At 51.8% G+C, this 14,340-nt stretch overlaps 1 protein-coding gene across 5 annotated transcripts in view; it reads left to right on the top strand.

Moving 5' to 3' along the window:
- Positions 1-14,340, top strand: part of ULK1 (unc-51 like autophagy activating kinase 1) — an 87,996-nt gene that overhangs the window by 50,463 nt on the left and 23,193 nt on the right. For all 5 annotated transcript variants that reach the window (XM_029051734.2, XM_039910247.1, XM_029051747.1 and 2 more), the window contains exons 10-15: positions 3,829-3,911; positions 6,867-6,917; positions 9,238-9,326; positions 11,525-11,681; positions 13,450-13,510; positions 14,122-14,211. In XM_029051734.2, the coding sequence (XP_028907567.1) occupies positions 3,829-3,911; positions 6,867-6,917; positions 9,238-9,326; positions 11,525-11,681; positions 13,450-13,510; positions 14,122-14,211 (531 nt within the window). The remainder of the gene's footprint in view (positions 1-3,828; positions 3,912-6,866; positions 6,918-9,237; positions 9,327-11,524; positions 11,682-13,449; positions 13,511-14,121; positions 14,212-14,340) is intronic.

Genomic DNA, 14,340 nt, shown 5'->3' with positions numbered 1-14,340 from the left:
TCAAGCGCATTACTTGTTTTGTTCTCTCGTGTTTGGATCAAAGCCCAGCCTTCCCTCCTGTCCACCACGCTCCCTACAGGGTATATCTCTCTGATCTGGGTCTGAGCAAGAAGGAGCAAGCTCTTCCCACTCCAGCAGAGCAATCATGGTCTCAGGCTTGAAATGGTCTAAAATTGTTCTCTTGGGAGCTCCCTTCCCAGAGGGGAAGAGGGAGGTGTTCCCCATCTCAGTGTTTCAGGATGGATCTTGCCTTGGGAATATTTGGCGAGGGTGCCATTCAGACTCAAATGTGTTCTGTGCCCCTGAAGAAAACTTGCCATCCTAATGACCTCGCTTTGCACTTATATAGCGTCTTGCAGCCGAAGATCCCAAAGCGGTTTGCAATCGAGTAAGTACCCTGCACCCCCACCATATGGAACTGGACACTGAAACCCGGAGAGGTTCATTTCAGAGATGTGCCCCCAGTCACACAGTGAGTCAGTGGCAGAATCAAAAACAGACAAGGATTCCTGGTCTTTGGCTTTGATGCTTCTCTCTCCCTCAACACTCCCATCCATTCCTGTCTGTTTGCATTCTCCCCTCCGATCCCCTTTTTCCATGATGGAAGCAAGGTTGGAAACTCTTGATTTACTAGGGAACAAACACTAATGCTTAGCCATGGTTCCTGGGAAGGTTTGGGAAGCCTCAAGAGCTGAGGACTGAATTGAATTCCCTGTGGTTTTTCCTGTTCCCTTGAGGAGGAAATGATTTTTAGAGATTCTGGGTGCCCTGAAGAAATTAATTTACAAAAGACTTATGTTCTTTTCACCCATCCCCATTCCCCTAGAGCCATTCAAGCAACTGTCTTATAGAATGAGTCTGTAGGGGTTGGGAGGACTTGGCAGATCACTCTCTAGGAGGGTGGTGCTCGGAATAGCTTCTTTAGGCAGAGTTGGGATCAAAAGCTCGAGAAGCAGTGTGGCTAGTAGAAAGAGCAAGTCCTGGGAGTCCGAGGACTGGGGTTCTAATCCCGGCTCTGCCACTTGTCTGCTGTATGACCTTGGACAAGTCACTTCACTTCTTTGTGTCTGTTACCTCATCACTGGGGATTTAGACTATGATTCCCTTGTGGGACATATACAATGTCCAACCTGATTAGCTTATTCATTCATTCATTCAATAGTATTTATTGAGCGCTTACTATGTGCAGAGCACTGTACTAAGCGCTTGGGATGAACAAGTCGGCAACAGATAGAGACAGTCCCTGCCGTTTGACGGGCTTACAGTCTAATCGGGGGAGACGGACAGACAAGAACAATGGCACTAAACAGCGTCAAGGGGAAGAACATCTCGTAAAAACAATGGCAACTAAATAGAATCAAGGCAATGTACAATTCATTAACAAAATAAATAGGGTAACGAAAATATATACAGTTGAGCGGACGAGTACAGTGCTGTGGGGATGGGAAGGGAGAGGTGGAGGAGCAGAGGGAAAAGGGGAAAAAGAGGGTTTAGCTGCGGAGAGGTAAAGGGGGGATGGCAGAGGGAGTAGAGGGGGAAGAGGAGCTCAGTCTGGGAAGGCCTCTTGGAGGAGGTGATTTTTAAGTAAGGTTTTGAAGAGGGAAAGAGAATCAGTTTGGCGGAGGTGAGGAGGGAGGGCGTTCCAGGGCCGCGGGAGGACGTGACCCAGGGGTCGACGGCGGGATAGGCGAGACCGAGGGACGGCGAGGAGGTGGGCAGCAGAGGAGCGGAGCGTGCGGGGTGGGCGGTAGAAAGAGAGAAGGGAGGAGAGGTAGGAAGGGGCAAGGTGATGGAGAGCCTTGAAGCCTAGAGTGAGGAGTTTTTGTTTGGAGCGGAGGTCGATAGGCAACCACTGGAGTTGTTTAAGAAGGGGAGTGACATGCCCAGATCGTTTCTGCAGGAAGATGAGCCGGGCAGCGGAGTGAAGAATAGACCGGAGCGGGGCGAGAGAGGAGGAAGGGAGGTCAGAGAGAAGGCTGACACAGTAGTCTAGCCGGGATATAATGAGAGCCCGTAATAGTAAGGTAGCCGTTTGGGTGGAGAGGAAAGGGCGGATCTTGGCGATATTGTAGAGGTGAAACCGGCAGGTCTTGGTAACGGATAGGATGTGTGGGGTGAACGAGAGGGACGAGTCAAGGATGACACCGAGATTGCGGGCCTGCGGGACGGGAAGGATGGTCGTGCCATCCACGGTGACGGAGAAGTCTGGGAGCGGACCGGGCTTGGGAGGGAAGATGAGGAGCTCAGTCTTGCTCATGTTGAGTTTTAGGTGGCGGGCCGACATCCAGGTGGAGACGTCCCGGAGGCAGGAGGAGATGCGAGCCCGAAGGGAGGGGGAGAGGACAGGGGCGGAGATGTAGATCTGCGTGTCATCTGCGTAGAGATGGTAGTCAAAGCCGTGAGAGCGGATGAGTTCACCGAGGGAGTGAGTGTAAATGGAGAACAGAAGAGGGCCAAGAACTGACCCTTGAGGAACTCCAACAGTTAAAGGATGGGAGGGGGAGGAGGCTCCAGCGTAGGAGACTGAGAATGATCGGCCAGAGAGGTAAGAGGAGAACCAGGAGAGGACAGAGTCCGTGAAGCCAAGGTGAGATAAGGTATGGAGGAGGAGGGGATGGTCGACAGTGTCAAAGGCAGCAGAGAGGTCAAGGAGGATCAGAATGGAGTAGGAGCCATCGGATTTGGCAAGAAGGAGGTCATGGGTGACCTTAGAGAGAGCAGTCTCGGTAGAGTGGAGGGGACGGAAACCAGATTGGAGGGGGTCTAGGAGAGAATGGGACTTATCTCTACCCCAGTGCTTAGTATAGTGCCTGGCACGTAGTAAGTGCTTAACAGATACCATTAAAAAAGAAGTTTCAAGGTTCTAAGCCCATATGCCCTAGGAGCTCACTAAGGAATCATTAAAAAAGTTGAAGCTTGGAAGAGTCTACATTTTCCATTGCCCCGTGCGTCTTTCATGGAATCGATGGTGCCTGGCAGGGCATCTCGTCTCTTGCTCTTCATTCCTGGCGACTGGGTTTGCCTGGGGTGTGCCAGACCTTGGCAGGGAGAGGGGACCAGCAAGACCAATACTCAGAGGAAAAGGAGCAGAGTTCAGTTCCTCAAAGCCCAATGGGGAACATGGAAGGAGATCCATGTGGCTCTCGGACCAAATCCATCCTTTTTGGGGCTCTGCTCTGCTGGGACTTGGGCTAGGTAGAAAGAAGGGAGCTTGGCTCACTCACATTCACCTTTGCTTTCTTAGAACCCCGCTGCCATAGGCCCTGAATTCTCTCATCCATTCTCTGCCTTTAGCTTGCTTTTCCCGGCAATCACTCTCCATCTCAGCCGTCTTACCGGAGTCGGGCCATGCTCATTTGGTTTGAGATGGGCCTTGTTCCCTTGGCGTCACAGACGTGACGTGGCATTGGGAAAAGGGCGAGACTGATCGGGGAGAAAGGGGAAGAGAACAGAGAGTGTGGTTTCAGCAGGGGCATCAAGTCATCGGGAGAAATGGTAAGATGGGAGGCGGGTCGTCCGTCTCAAGTCGCCTGCGGAGGCCCAGTTCTGCCACCAACTTCTCCTGTCTGTGTCGGAGGTTGAGGGGGCAATGGGTCAATGGGAAGAGGAGGGAAGATGAGGCGTTCTCTTTGTCATCTCAAGCTGGGGATTCACGGGGAGAGGGTCGAGGTCCTGAAGAGAGACAAGACCCAGCGTGAGGCTGGCTTCTTCCCCGCATCCCGTCATGCCTCTGCCTTTCTCTGGGGGTTAACTTTTCTCAAAGGCCATCCTTAGAGCAGGTGTTCCGGGAAGCCTGGATTAACTTGTTTCCATTTGGGGAAATCCCAGCATCCCCAGGGAGACCTCCGGCCACCTGAGACAACTGCTCCTGGGACTTCTCCAGCGGAATCACAAGGACCGCATGGACTTTGGTAAGAGCTTTGGCAGTTCTCTCGCGGCGGGGGGAAGGGAGATGGTGGTGGTAATGGTGGTGGAGGAAACCTTGTTAGTCATTAGTGTCCATTCCCAGTGCACTGTGGGTGTGGACTCTTTATAAGCTGCACCTGCCCCAGCTGAACTGGTGCTGCTTCAAAGGATTTCCAACTCTCTTCGCTAGGCTTTGTCTCTATATCTAAAGGTTTATGTTCCAGGCGGGACAGATTGCCCATATTTTTTTCTTATGGTACTTATGTGCCAAGGACTGTACTCAAGCACTGGGGTAGAAAAAAATAATCAAGTAGGATCTAATTCCTGTCCCATATGGGGCTAACAGTCTGAGTGTGTTTTTTGATTCTCTCTGCTCTCTGATACCCACTTCCGAATTCATTTTGACATCTCATATTTGCATCGGTGTCACAGAGCCTCTGGGATTTCTAAAATTCCTAGACCTATTTCTGTTTTTCCCAAGAGAGATGGACAGACTTTCCCCGATGTGTGAGTTTAGGATAAAACTTGTAGGTCAAGCATAAATGCTGAGACTGGATCCATCCAACCAGTGGCATTGATTTTAGTTTCCGTGGAGAAGCAGATACTGTAATAAATAATGTATTTTGTGCAGTCCATCCCCCCAACCCCCCGCAAGATCCTAAGCTCCTTGTAGGCAGGGTTTGTCTTCCAATTCTGTTCTTCTCTTCCACATATGTCGAAGCTCTGTTTTCAGGCACTCAATAAATGCTGCTGATTGATGACACAAATATCGAGGCACATGGCTTGTAAACTAGTGAGATCCATGTCTAGAAGAAGGAATAAGAAGAAAGATAGGTGCTTTCAGAGGCTGACTTTACTTTGCTGACTAGACAAACTTTTTGTTTGTTTTGCTTTGTGTGTGTTTTTATATTTTTTAAGTGCTTACTATGCTCCAGGCACTGAACTAAACTCTGGAAAAGATCCAAGCTAATCAGGTTTGACACTGTCCGTGTCCCACATGTGGCTCACAGCGTTAATCCCCACTTTACAGATGAGGTAACTGAACCTCATAGAAGTGACGTGACTTGTCCAAGGTCACACAGCAAACAAGTAGCGGGGCCAGGATTAGAACTCAGGTCATCCGACTCCCAGGCACGAACTCTTTACACTAGGCCAGCGGGCTTCCTGTTGATTTGCTTTCTCGCTTGTTCTCCTCTAACACCCATCCAGGTGGCTTCATTTCAGTCAGTATGTATTTGTTTCCAGGGGGCCAAGCCAACCAAGCAAACCAAGCTTTGGGTCCCCTTCCCCCTGCCAGGGCTATATTAAGAGTGACCAATAACCTGTTGCATCAGCCTGGCACATAAGCACACAGTTAATCAATCCACGGAGGTAGATACAGTTGTTTTTGTTCTGTTTGGCGAACCTGTCCTTTACCTGGGAAGTCACCGGGTATAAAAAGTGGATAAATCCATCATTTTTAACTCTTCACCCAGGATAAATTGTGCCTCGCCCTTAGGAAGTGGAAGGGTGGCTACTGGCAGAGCTACTTTTCCCGGACTTGATCGTCATCTTGCCATTTTCTCCCTGGATCACGGCCAGTCCCCTCTGGAAAGTGTCTGCCACGGGGCGGTGGGGGGAGCCAAGCCTCTGATGGATAAGCGACTCTCCCTCAATTTAATTATGTCCAGTTCTCCTAAGAAACAAAGGTTGCATTCTTGCAAAATCTTGCCTTAAGGAAAGGTTGCGATGTAAAACTCTCCCGTCCCAGAAACACACACAAAGCAATTTCTTGGATAACGCTGTTTATTGCACCAAAACAGTCTCAGAAGGTCGGGAGAACATTCTTTATTTTCCAAAGTGCCTTCTAGCCGAAATATGTATCGAAGGCACGCGCTGTGGCAGAACTGGGTGTTCCAGGGTGTTCCTTTAGGTGATTGGTTTGGGAAGGGAGATGGTCGAGGGTCCCCACTAATCCCAATTGAAAGGTAGTCTTTGGGTGGTTTAGAATTCGGGGGAACCAGGGGAGCTTTTCTGATAGCCCGGATATCTGCTCAAGACATTCAAGGATTAACCAGCTGGGGTGTCGTCGGTTGCCCACACCGGTAGTTGAGACAACTTTGCGGTAGGGCGGGCATGTGGGTGCAGAGATAGGAATGTGGGTCCAGAAAAGAAAGGCAGCTGCTGGATCGGGAAAACTTGGCCTGAGGGGAGAGCTGAGAGGTCCTGAGACTGAGGCGTTAGGCGTTTTATCTGGTAAACCTGGAGATCCTTTGAGTTCCCTGCAGGAAGCCAGGGTTAGATTTGACGTCACTGATTGGGAGCTGTTTACCAGATCCTGAAGGGTATGAAAATCCTGGGTGTTGCAACAGGAAGTTTTGATGGAAAACAAGTTGGGTCACTTACTGCTCACTCCTCTGCTTTGCCAGGGTTGGGGAGTGACTCATGCCAGCAGAGACCTGAAAGACCCTCAGACCCCCAGCTGCTGGCAGGGAGGGGGGATTTTGATGTGGGGCCAGTTGAGAGGAGGAAGGGGAGATTAAGCTCACGGGGCCTGGGGGAGTCAGGAGGGAGGGCCAGATGTTCCAGGATTGTCGATGGGGCTTAGCAACAGGTGTCCGCTGGCTGACTCAGCTCGGGCTCTTCTTCCACCACCTCGGACCAGAATCGTGGAGAGTGGGGCAATGGGAGATTTTCCAAACCAAAAAGAAGCACCAGATACACGCCAGTTATTTGCAAAGTCCAATCCTCCCTTGAACCAGCCTCCTGAGCCCACTGGGATCCCGTTTCCCTCTCTTTCCTGTTTTCTTTAAATAAAGTAAAGGAGTGTGAGGGAACACTGTATTTTGCCTGCTTCCGGAGTGCCAAGAATCTTTGGAAGGGTCACGAAGGGTTGAAGTCTGACCTGCTGGCTCAGAAGCTAAGTGCTTTCTGCGTCGATCTCATGTTCGCTGAACTCCTCCTCTTCCTTGTGTTTGCAGATGAATTTTTCCATCATCCTTTCTTGGATGCGAGCTCCTCCATCAAGAAATGTAAGTGTGATGTAACGAGCCAGGCCTGGCTCTCCCTGTCCAGTCCCCTGCTCTAGCCAGCCCACCCTCTCCCCGGCCCACTCTCTCTGGCCCATATCAGCCACTCGGTTCAGAATCCCCTGGTGGGTGGCACCCAATTGAGCTCTCATTAGGATTTGGATGGTTTCTTCTTCAGGATATTGGTGACGGCGGGGAAATGCTTTTACAACAGTAGGTTCACTCTGAATTATCCTTTTCCCCATCTTGCAACCCTCCACTCTCTTTGGCAGGGCAACTGCCCAAGCTGGGAATCCATATCTCTTTCCCACTGCCTCCCTAAACAGCTGGCTACCTGTTAGGCAAGAGCAGGACAGGGATACCTCCAGACACTGACTTTCTGGAAGGGAGAGTTCCAAACCCTCCTGAGATTTTTTTTTTTAATTTTGTCAGTTTGGGCTTTCAGATATGAGCTGCCAAGGCTACAGATGAGGGAAGGAAGGGGAGTCCAGAATAGAACCGTGGCTTTGGGGATATCAAGCCCAGTAGGACCTTTCCTGGCTTAGTGAAGATTTGTGGGTATGTGGGATTGGACACAGACCCCAGGTTTCTGCCACCTTCGGTATTGACATATCTTGCATTTGATTTTGTCGGCATGGAGTGCTGGGGAGCTGATGGGAGCAGCCCCATTTGGGGTCAGGGCAGCCGGGAAACTCCTCAAACCCTCTTTCCTTGGGGCACCTCTCCAGCCAGTCGGTAACTTCCAACTGCTGCTCATTCACTCTGAGCTCTGGAGAAGGGGTTAGAGAATCCAGTTTAGGGGATTGGGACAGGAGTTGTAAGAGGTGTCTCTTAATAATGGTGTGAACTATATGCTAAGCCTTGAGGTAGGTACGATGCAGTGAGATCGAACATGGTCCTTTTCACAAGGGGCTCAGTCTAAAAAGGGAAGGAGAACTGGTATTTTATTCCCATTTTACAGATAGGGAAACCGAGGCACCGAGAAGTTGTGACTTGCCCAAGGTGGCCCAGCAGGGAAGCTGCAGAGCCAGGACTAGAACCCGGGATTCCTGATTCCCAGTCTTATTATGCTCTTTCCGTTTGGCTCCCCTGCTCTTTCTTTGTGTTTATTGTTTTGTTTTTTAAAGAAAAAGATTAGAAACCCAGCTTCCTGCTTTTGTCTGTGCCTTAGGCCAGTTTGGCTTTCTTGATTCTTTGGAAGTCTTTTCCCCTCCCTCCCCTCAGGCACTCCAGACTCCAAAGTGCTGACGAGGGTTTTTGCTGGAGAGGTGAAGCCAGGTGTTGGTCTAAATAACCAAGTTATCCCACTCGGTTTTACGCGCTGTCGCTATGGAAATGGTGGCGGAACCGAGAACAGGATTCCAGTTCCATTTGTTTGAACAAGCTAAAGTGGATTATTGCAGAGAAAATTTGCTTTAATTGCCATTGAGATGGCTGAATTGTCTCTGGCTTAACTCCACCCATTGTCTCTGTCCACCAGGTGACTAAATCCTGTTAATGTCTCTCAGGCATAGGGCCTTGTCAGTAAATAGTCACAACTGAGTCCCAGAGTAAGTCCATTATGGGTAGCAAAAAGAAAGCAAGACCTGTTTCTTGCCCTCAAAGGACTTGTAGCCGGATGGCGGAGAGGGGAGGTTGACACAGGTTACATATTAAAGCCCAAGTGACAGAGCATAATGTCTGCATGGAGCGCAGATGGCAGAATTGGCCGAGATTGCTGTAACGGCTAGCGGTTGGACATTCGGATGATCAGAGGTGTCAAGCTAGGTGGGCTGTTGATCCAGGGAAATTTCAAGGCCTTGTATATTCCCAAAGATTTTGGCCCATCTTGAGTTTGGGAACAGTGACTACTTGCCTGGGCTGAAATGGCAGCCCAGGGCCACTGGATCACCGGATGTGCTGGTCCCCCAGCACATCTTTTCCCTGATCTCTCATCTTGACTTCAGACATCATTTCCAAAGCAAGACCAGGCTCTTGGACCAATCATTCAGTCTATCAATGGAATTTACTGAGTGCTTACTGTGTGCAGAGCACTTTACTAAGCACTTCGGAAGATATACTACAATAGAGTCGGTAGACCTGTTCCCTGCCCAAGAGGATATATGTGCTGAAATCATTTGCGCCCAGCTTCACATTGTGGTTGACTTCCTAAAATGCCAGATACCCTTGTCCTCTCCTCCTCCTTCCCTTCCTCCTCCTCACTGGTGGGTTATGGAGATTCTGTTGAGATTGGGAGCTTTTGGGGCCAGGACCCATCCCTGGGGGTCGGTGATTCTTATTTCTTTCACCCTGAGCTTCTTGCACCTTCTCTCCCTGCCTCCAGCCCCTCCGGTGCCGATGCCTTCGTACCCGAGCTCGGGGTCCGGCAGCTCTTCCAGCAGCTCATCCACCTCACACCTGGCTTCCCCCCCTGTAAGTACCACCCGAAAACCCAGCGTGAGAGCGGGGAAGAGTTGGGGAGAGGGGACGGAGAGAGCAGTCTTAATCTTCCCTTGTTGTGGTTTCTCACTATAATAATAATGGTATTTATTAAGCACTTAATAAGTGCTTGTGCCAAGTAATGTTCTGAGCACTGGGGCAGATACAAGGCATTCAGGTTGTCCCATATGGGGCTCGGTCTTAATCCCCGTTTTACAGATGAGGTAACTGAGGCACAGAGAAGTGAAGTGACTTGCCCAAAGTCACACAGCAGACAAGTGGCAGAGCTGGGATTAGAACCCACGTCTTCTGACTCCCAAGCCCGTGCTCTTGCCACTAAGCCACACTGCTTAACTAACTGCTGCCCTCAACTGCTCTCTGGGAATTTGAGGATCCCAAGTTCCACCACACTCTTCTGGCTGCCTTCAGCTTCCAAGTTGTAGGTGACTCTGTCTGCACTGGGTACAGGAGAGCTAATAGGAGCAGCTCTGGGGGGGCAAGGGGCAGTAAAGAGGGGAAGCTACTCAAGCCTTACACCCCTCTGGAGGGCAGAGAACTGTACAGATTGTGCAGAGTCAGGTGCTTCTCTCTAGAAACCGGTTGGAAAAGATCCCTGCTTGGACCCAGATTGGACACCTCTGCTGAGCAGAGCTAAACCGAGCGTTTCTTCCTGAGAATCCTCCCCTGCTAGTTTTCAGTCAATCAGTTGTATTTATTGAGCTCTTCCTGCATGCAGAGCATTCTGTTAAGCACTTGGAATAGTACAGTACAACAGAGTTGGTAGACACATTCTATGCCCTCAACAAGCTTACAGTCAAGAGGGGGAGACAGACATTAATATAAATAAATTGTGGATATGTACATAAGTGCTGTGGGGCTGTTGTACTCACAGCATTCTGGTGGCCACTCCCCATTCCTCTCCCTTTTACCCTGAAATGGGATGTTCCTGTAGCCGGCTGAGTCGGGAGGAGTCTCCCACAAGCTTTCTATAGATCAGCGCTTTTTTGGGCTGGGAGCACCTTGGCTTTGCTCCACACTTTACACCCTCCTTCTTTCTCATTTCTCCCTCTGGGTCCCTCGGATAGATCAAAAGAAGTGTATCTTGGCTTCTGAACAGGCTCACCTGCTCCTCAAACCTGCCTGAGGCAAACTGGCCAGTTGGAGAGGTGCCAGCTCTTCGGTCTGGTTCCCCCTCCCCATCCACACTCACCCTCCGCCCCAGAAAGTAACAAGGAAAGTTGCTGTTCTTTGTGAGAAAATGGTTTGGCAAGTGAACCTGGGACTCAGTCATGCCTGTGGGGAATAGCCTAGACTGCTGTAGTAATTGTATTTATTAAGGGCTCACTATGTGCAGAATGCTGGGGGCTAGTTGCAAGGTGGGGAGACTGGACCCAGTCGCTGTCCCACAATCTCTCATTCCCGTTTTACAGGTGAGGAAACTGAGACCCAAAGAAGTTGTGACTTGCCTGAGGTCACATAGTGGGCCAGTGGCAGAGGTGGGTCTAGGACCCGGATTTCCCGACTCCCGGGCCTGTGTTCTTTCGGCTAGGCCGCACTACCTCCAGGGTCCCGTTGTCACCTGAGGCCTGTCGGCCTGTCTCATATACCCTTCGATAAGTTCCAGGTCCCTTTACTTCTGCTCCATTTCTACCTCCAGAAGGCCAAAAGCTTTCTGTAAGCTCAGCCAGAGCCGTCAATCAATCAGTAGTATTTGTAGACTGCTTACTTTATGCAGAGCAGTGTACTAAGGGCTTGGAGAGTACAGTACAGCTGAATTGGCAGACATGTCCCCTGCCCATAGCGAGCCTACAGTCTAGAGCGGGAGACAGACTCATCATTGTACAGTCTGTTTTCATTAAACCTTTGGGATTGGGCACCTTTGTCAAGACAGGGAACATTCTTCCCAGTCTGGATATGAGCACGATGCAGTGTTCTCCAGCTACTGCTCCTGGGTTGTTGGTCCCTGAGGACCACACGGCTCACTCAGTCTGGTCTTGGAATCCCAGGGCTGCAGGGGAGCGAGGCACCCACCACCCCTCCATGCTTCCGAGAGAAAGAGTTCTGAGTCCCGTCCTTGGACATCTCCAGAGAAAGGGGCTCCCGCTTCCCCCGGGGTTGTCCCATCCCCCGCTCTGGCCATGTGACAGGGTGGCCTAACCTGCCCCTGTTTGTGTCTTCCGCCGGGCATACAGTCCTTGGGAGAGATGCAGCAGCTGCAGAAGACACTGACGTCCCCAAATCAGGACACCACGGGCTTCCTTCACCGATCCAAGGATTCGGCTGGCAGCAGCAGCAAGAACTCATCCTGTGACACCGATGACTTTGTCATGGTTCCCGCCCAGTTCCCAAGTAAGTCCTGCTCAGGTGAAGGGGGTGCAAGTCTGCTAAACGGGCACCAGAGCCCCAGTCTTTGGGGTCACCATTTTTCTTATGGTGTTGGTTAAGCACTATGTGCCAGGGACTGTACTAAGCGGTGGGGTAGATACAAGCTAATCAGGGTGGATACGGTCCATGATCCCACATGGGGTTCAAAGGCTTAATCCCCGTTTTCACAGAGGCCGGGAGAGAAGTGACTTATCCAAGGTCACAAAGCTGGTAAGGGGTAGAGCCTGGACTAAAACCCAGGTCCTGACTCCCAGGCCCATGCTCTATCCAGTAAGCCACACTGTTTCTCCCCTCCCAGCTGACTGCCCCCAGAGGGCTGATTTGGGACCTTCTTGTGATGGGTGTTGTGGGAGTGATGCTGGATCTTGGAGAAGCTCTGGATTCCCATTTCTCTACCAGCTGGACAGTCACCGGTTAAGTCGCCATGACCAGCAAGAGGCGCCGGTGCTACTGAGAATTGTTTAAATGGGACCAGACCACAACCCCTGGCCCTCACTGATCCAGGGGATCAGGCCAGGGACTCCCAGACTTTTCTGTCTCTGCTTCTGTTGGGGAAGCTGTTTATGCATGCCCTATGAACCAGCTTTTGTTGCTCCAAAATCCTTGGGTTTCTGAGCCTTACGTATCCCGTATCATATTCTTTCCCTGAACTCATCCCAGTACTGTGCAGTCAGACACCACTGAGAGAATGATTGACATTTGGAGGAGTGACCCTATCTTGTAAACCCTTTCACTGTAGGTAGGGCTCTTCCCTACAGCCACCCTATAGAGGAGATGAGCCAGAAAACTCGGTCCTTTGAGGGTCAAGAGGGGCTGGTTGCATCGTACAAGGGGAGGGAGAGCAACAGGCCAAAACTCCGTGGCCCTCTGAATGCAGAGAAAGTGACCTGTCAATCCCAGGCCAGAGGCCTAGAACAGTGAAGAGCCTAGGGTGGACTTAATCAGTGGGGTCTGTATCCTGTTACGGCTGTGCCCCGATTAGGAAGGTGCCATAGCTGCTGGCTCGGTTTACGTCTCGGCCTCTGGACCAAGATGATCCAAGTCAGCCTACGTCCATCCCCGGGGCCAACAGATGGGTCACTCCTGTGCCTTTCTGGGGGCGTTTCCGTTGCAGCATCAAACCAGCGGGGGACAGGGGTGAGGAGGGGAGAGAAATCCTCCTTTAGGCTGAGCAGAGTCAGTGCAGCTACCTGGGGTCTCTTCCCACATCTCCTCTGAGACACAGCTTGTCTAGCCTGCCTCCGGAATCCTTGTGCAATCCCTTCCCCCACAGGGGTAGAGCAGACAGGAAATCTGGTTTACAGCAAAGTGATTGAAATAGTGAAGCAACATCCCCCCTGTAGGCTCCAAAAAAGATGGTGGAGATGAACACGCGATGTTGCCCGGTTAGGGGGTGGCTGAAGGGGTGGAGCCTGGTTCTTGCTGGCAGCATCTGAGGTGTCACCAACTGTGCGTGTGCGTATACGTGTGATTGTGCACGCACATGTGTGTAGGGAGGGACTCATTCCTTCAGAGGGTCAGCGGGAGTCACAGAGCCAAGGTCCGGTCAGGCCGACCCCCTCGGGGCCAGCAAAGTCAAGAGCCGTCCGTCCGTCCATCCTCTGACATGCACCTGCTCTCTCTGGCGGAGAAGGGACCGGTTTCCAGGCCAGAACCCCGACCCCTCTTACTGAGCAGCATCCGGAGACGGGACCCCAGGCTAATTCCGTCCCCCGCGTCCCTGTTGCCCCAGGTGATATTGCCGCCGAGGCCGCGGGAGGGAAGCCCGTCCAGGACAGCCTGATGTATAGTGGGTGAGTCCCCAGCCCCGAGACTGGGCCCTGCTCCCCCTCCTGCCACCCCAGGGAGAGTGCTCGGCAGCCTGGGCTGGGGGAGGGGCTCGGTTTCCCTAAGGATGGTGGTGGGATTGGGAGGGGTGGTGCCTGCTCCCGGGATCTGGCTGGCAGGAAGAAGTGGGTACCTGATTCCTGGGCTCCAAGATTGGGATCTGGCCCGACCCAGAGGAGATGGAGACTGGGATTTCCTACTCCCCTACTCCTGTCCCTCTCTTCCCCCACATGGGTTTCAGAAGGACACTGGCCCATTTCCAACCAGAGGGAGAAACTACCCGGGGACTTAGAAGATCCTCATCTTCCTCAGAGGGTGGGGGATGTGGGGCACCTTCTGGAACGGCATGAGAGCTGCCCATTTGGCCCATCTCCCCTCTCCCCACCCCGTACCCCGTGACCCCCATTCAGCCGGTAGTCATCTTGCAGGCCGCAGCCACTGTCTGCCCAGGCCGAGGGAGACTCAGGGAAGAACCTTCAGGCGTGACTAGACGGGGTGCTCTGCTTTTTTTCTTCCCCTACCCCGCTAAGCCCGGGACCTCTCTGTATCTCAGTTCTCCTCCTTCTTGTCTGTCCAGGAGTTCGTTGGTGACTTCAGCAGGACTGGAGAGCCAGGGACAGACACCGTCACCCTCACCCCCATATGGCAACTCGCCCAGCCCATCAGGGTGAGTAGGGGAAAGGGTGGCCTGGTGGGGTCATTTTGGTGGCTGGGGCTTTCCGCTTATCTCATTCTTCCAGTAGACTCCCACAATAGCCGTCTTATTCCCAAGGAATTCTTCACACCGCCGGCGTGG

This window comes from Ornithorhynchus anatinus, chromosome 2 (genome assembly GCF_004115215.2).
Source record: "Ornithorhynchus anatinus isolate Pmale09 chromosome 2, mOrnAna1.pri.v4, whole genome shotgun sequence".
In the NCBI taxonomy this organism is placed as follows: Eukaryota; Metazoa; Chordata; class Mammalia; order Monotremata; family Ornithorhynchidae; genus Ornithorhynchus; species Ornithorhynchus anatinus.
The sequence above is the reverse complement of the archived record's forward strand: the minus strand, read 5'-3'. Positions and strand labels throughout refer to the sequence as shown.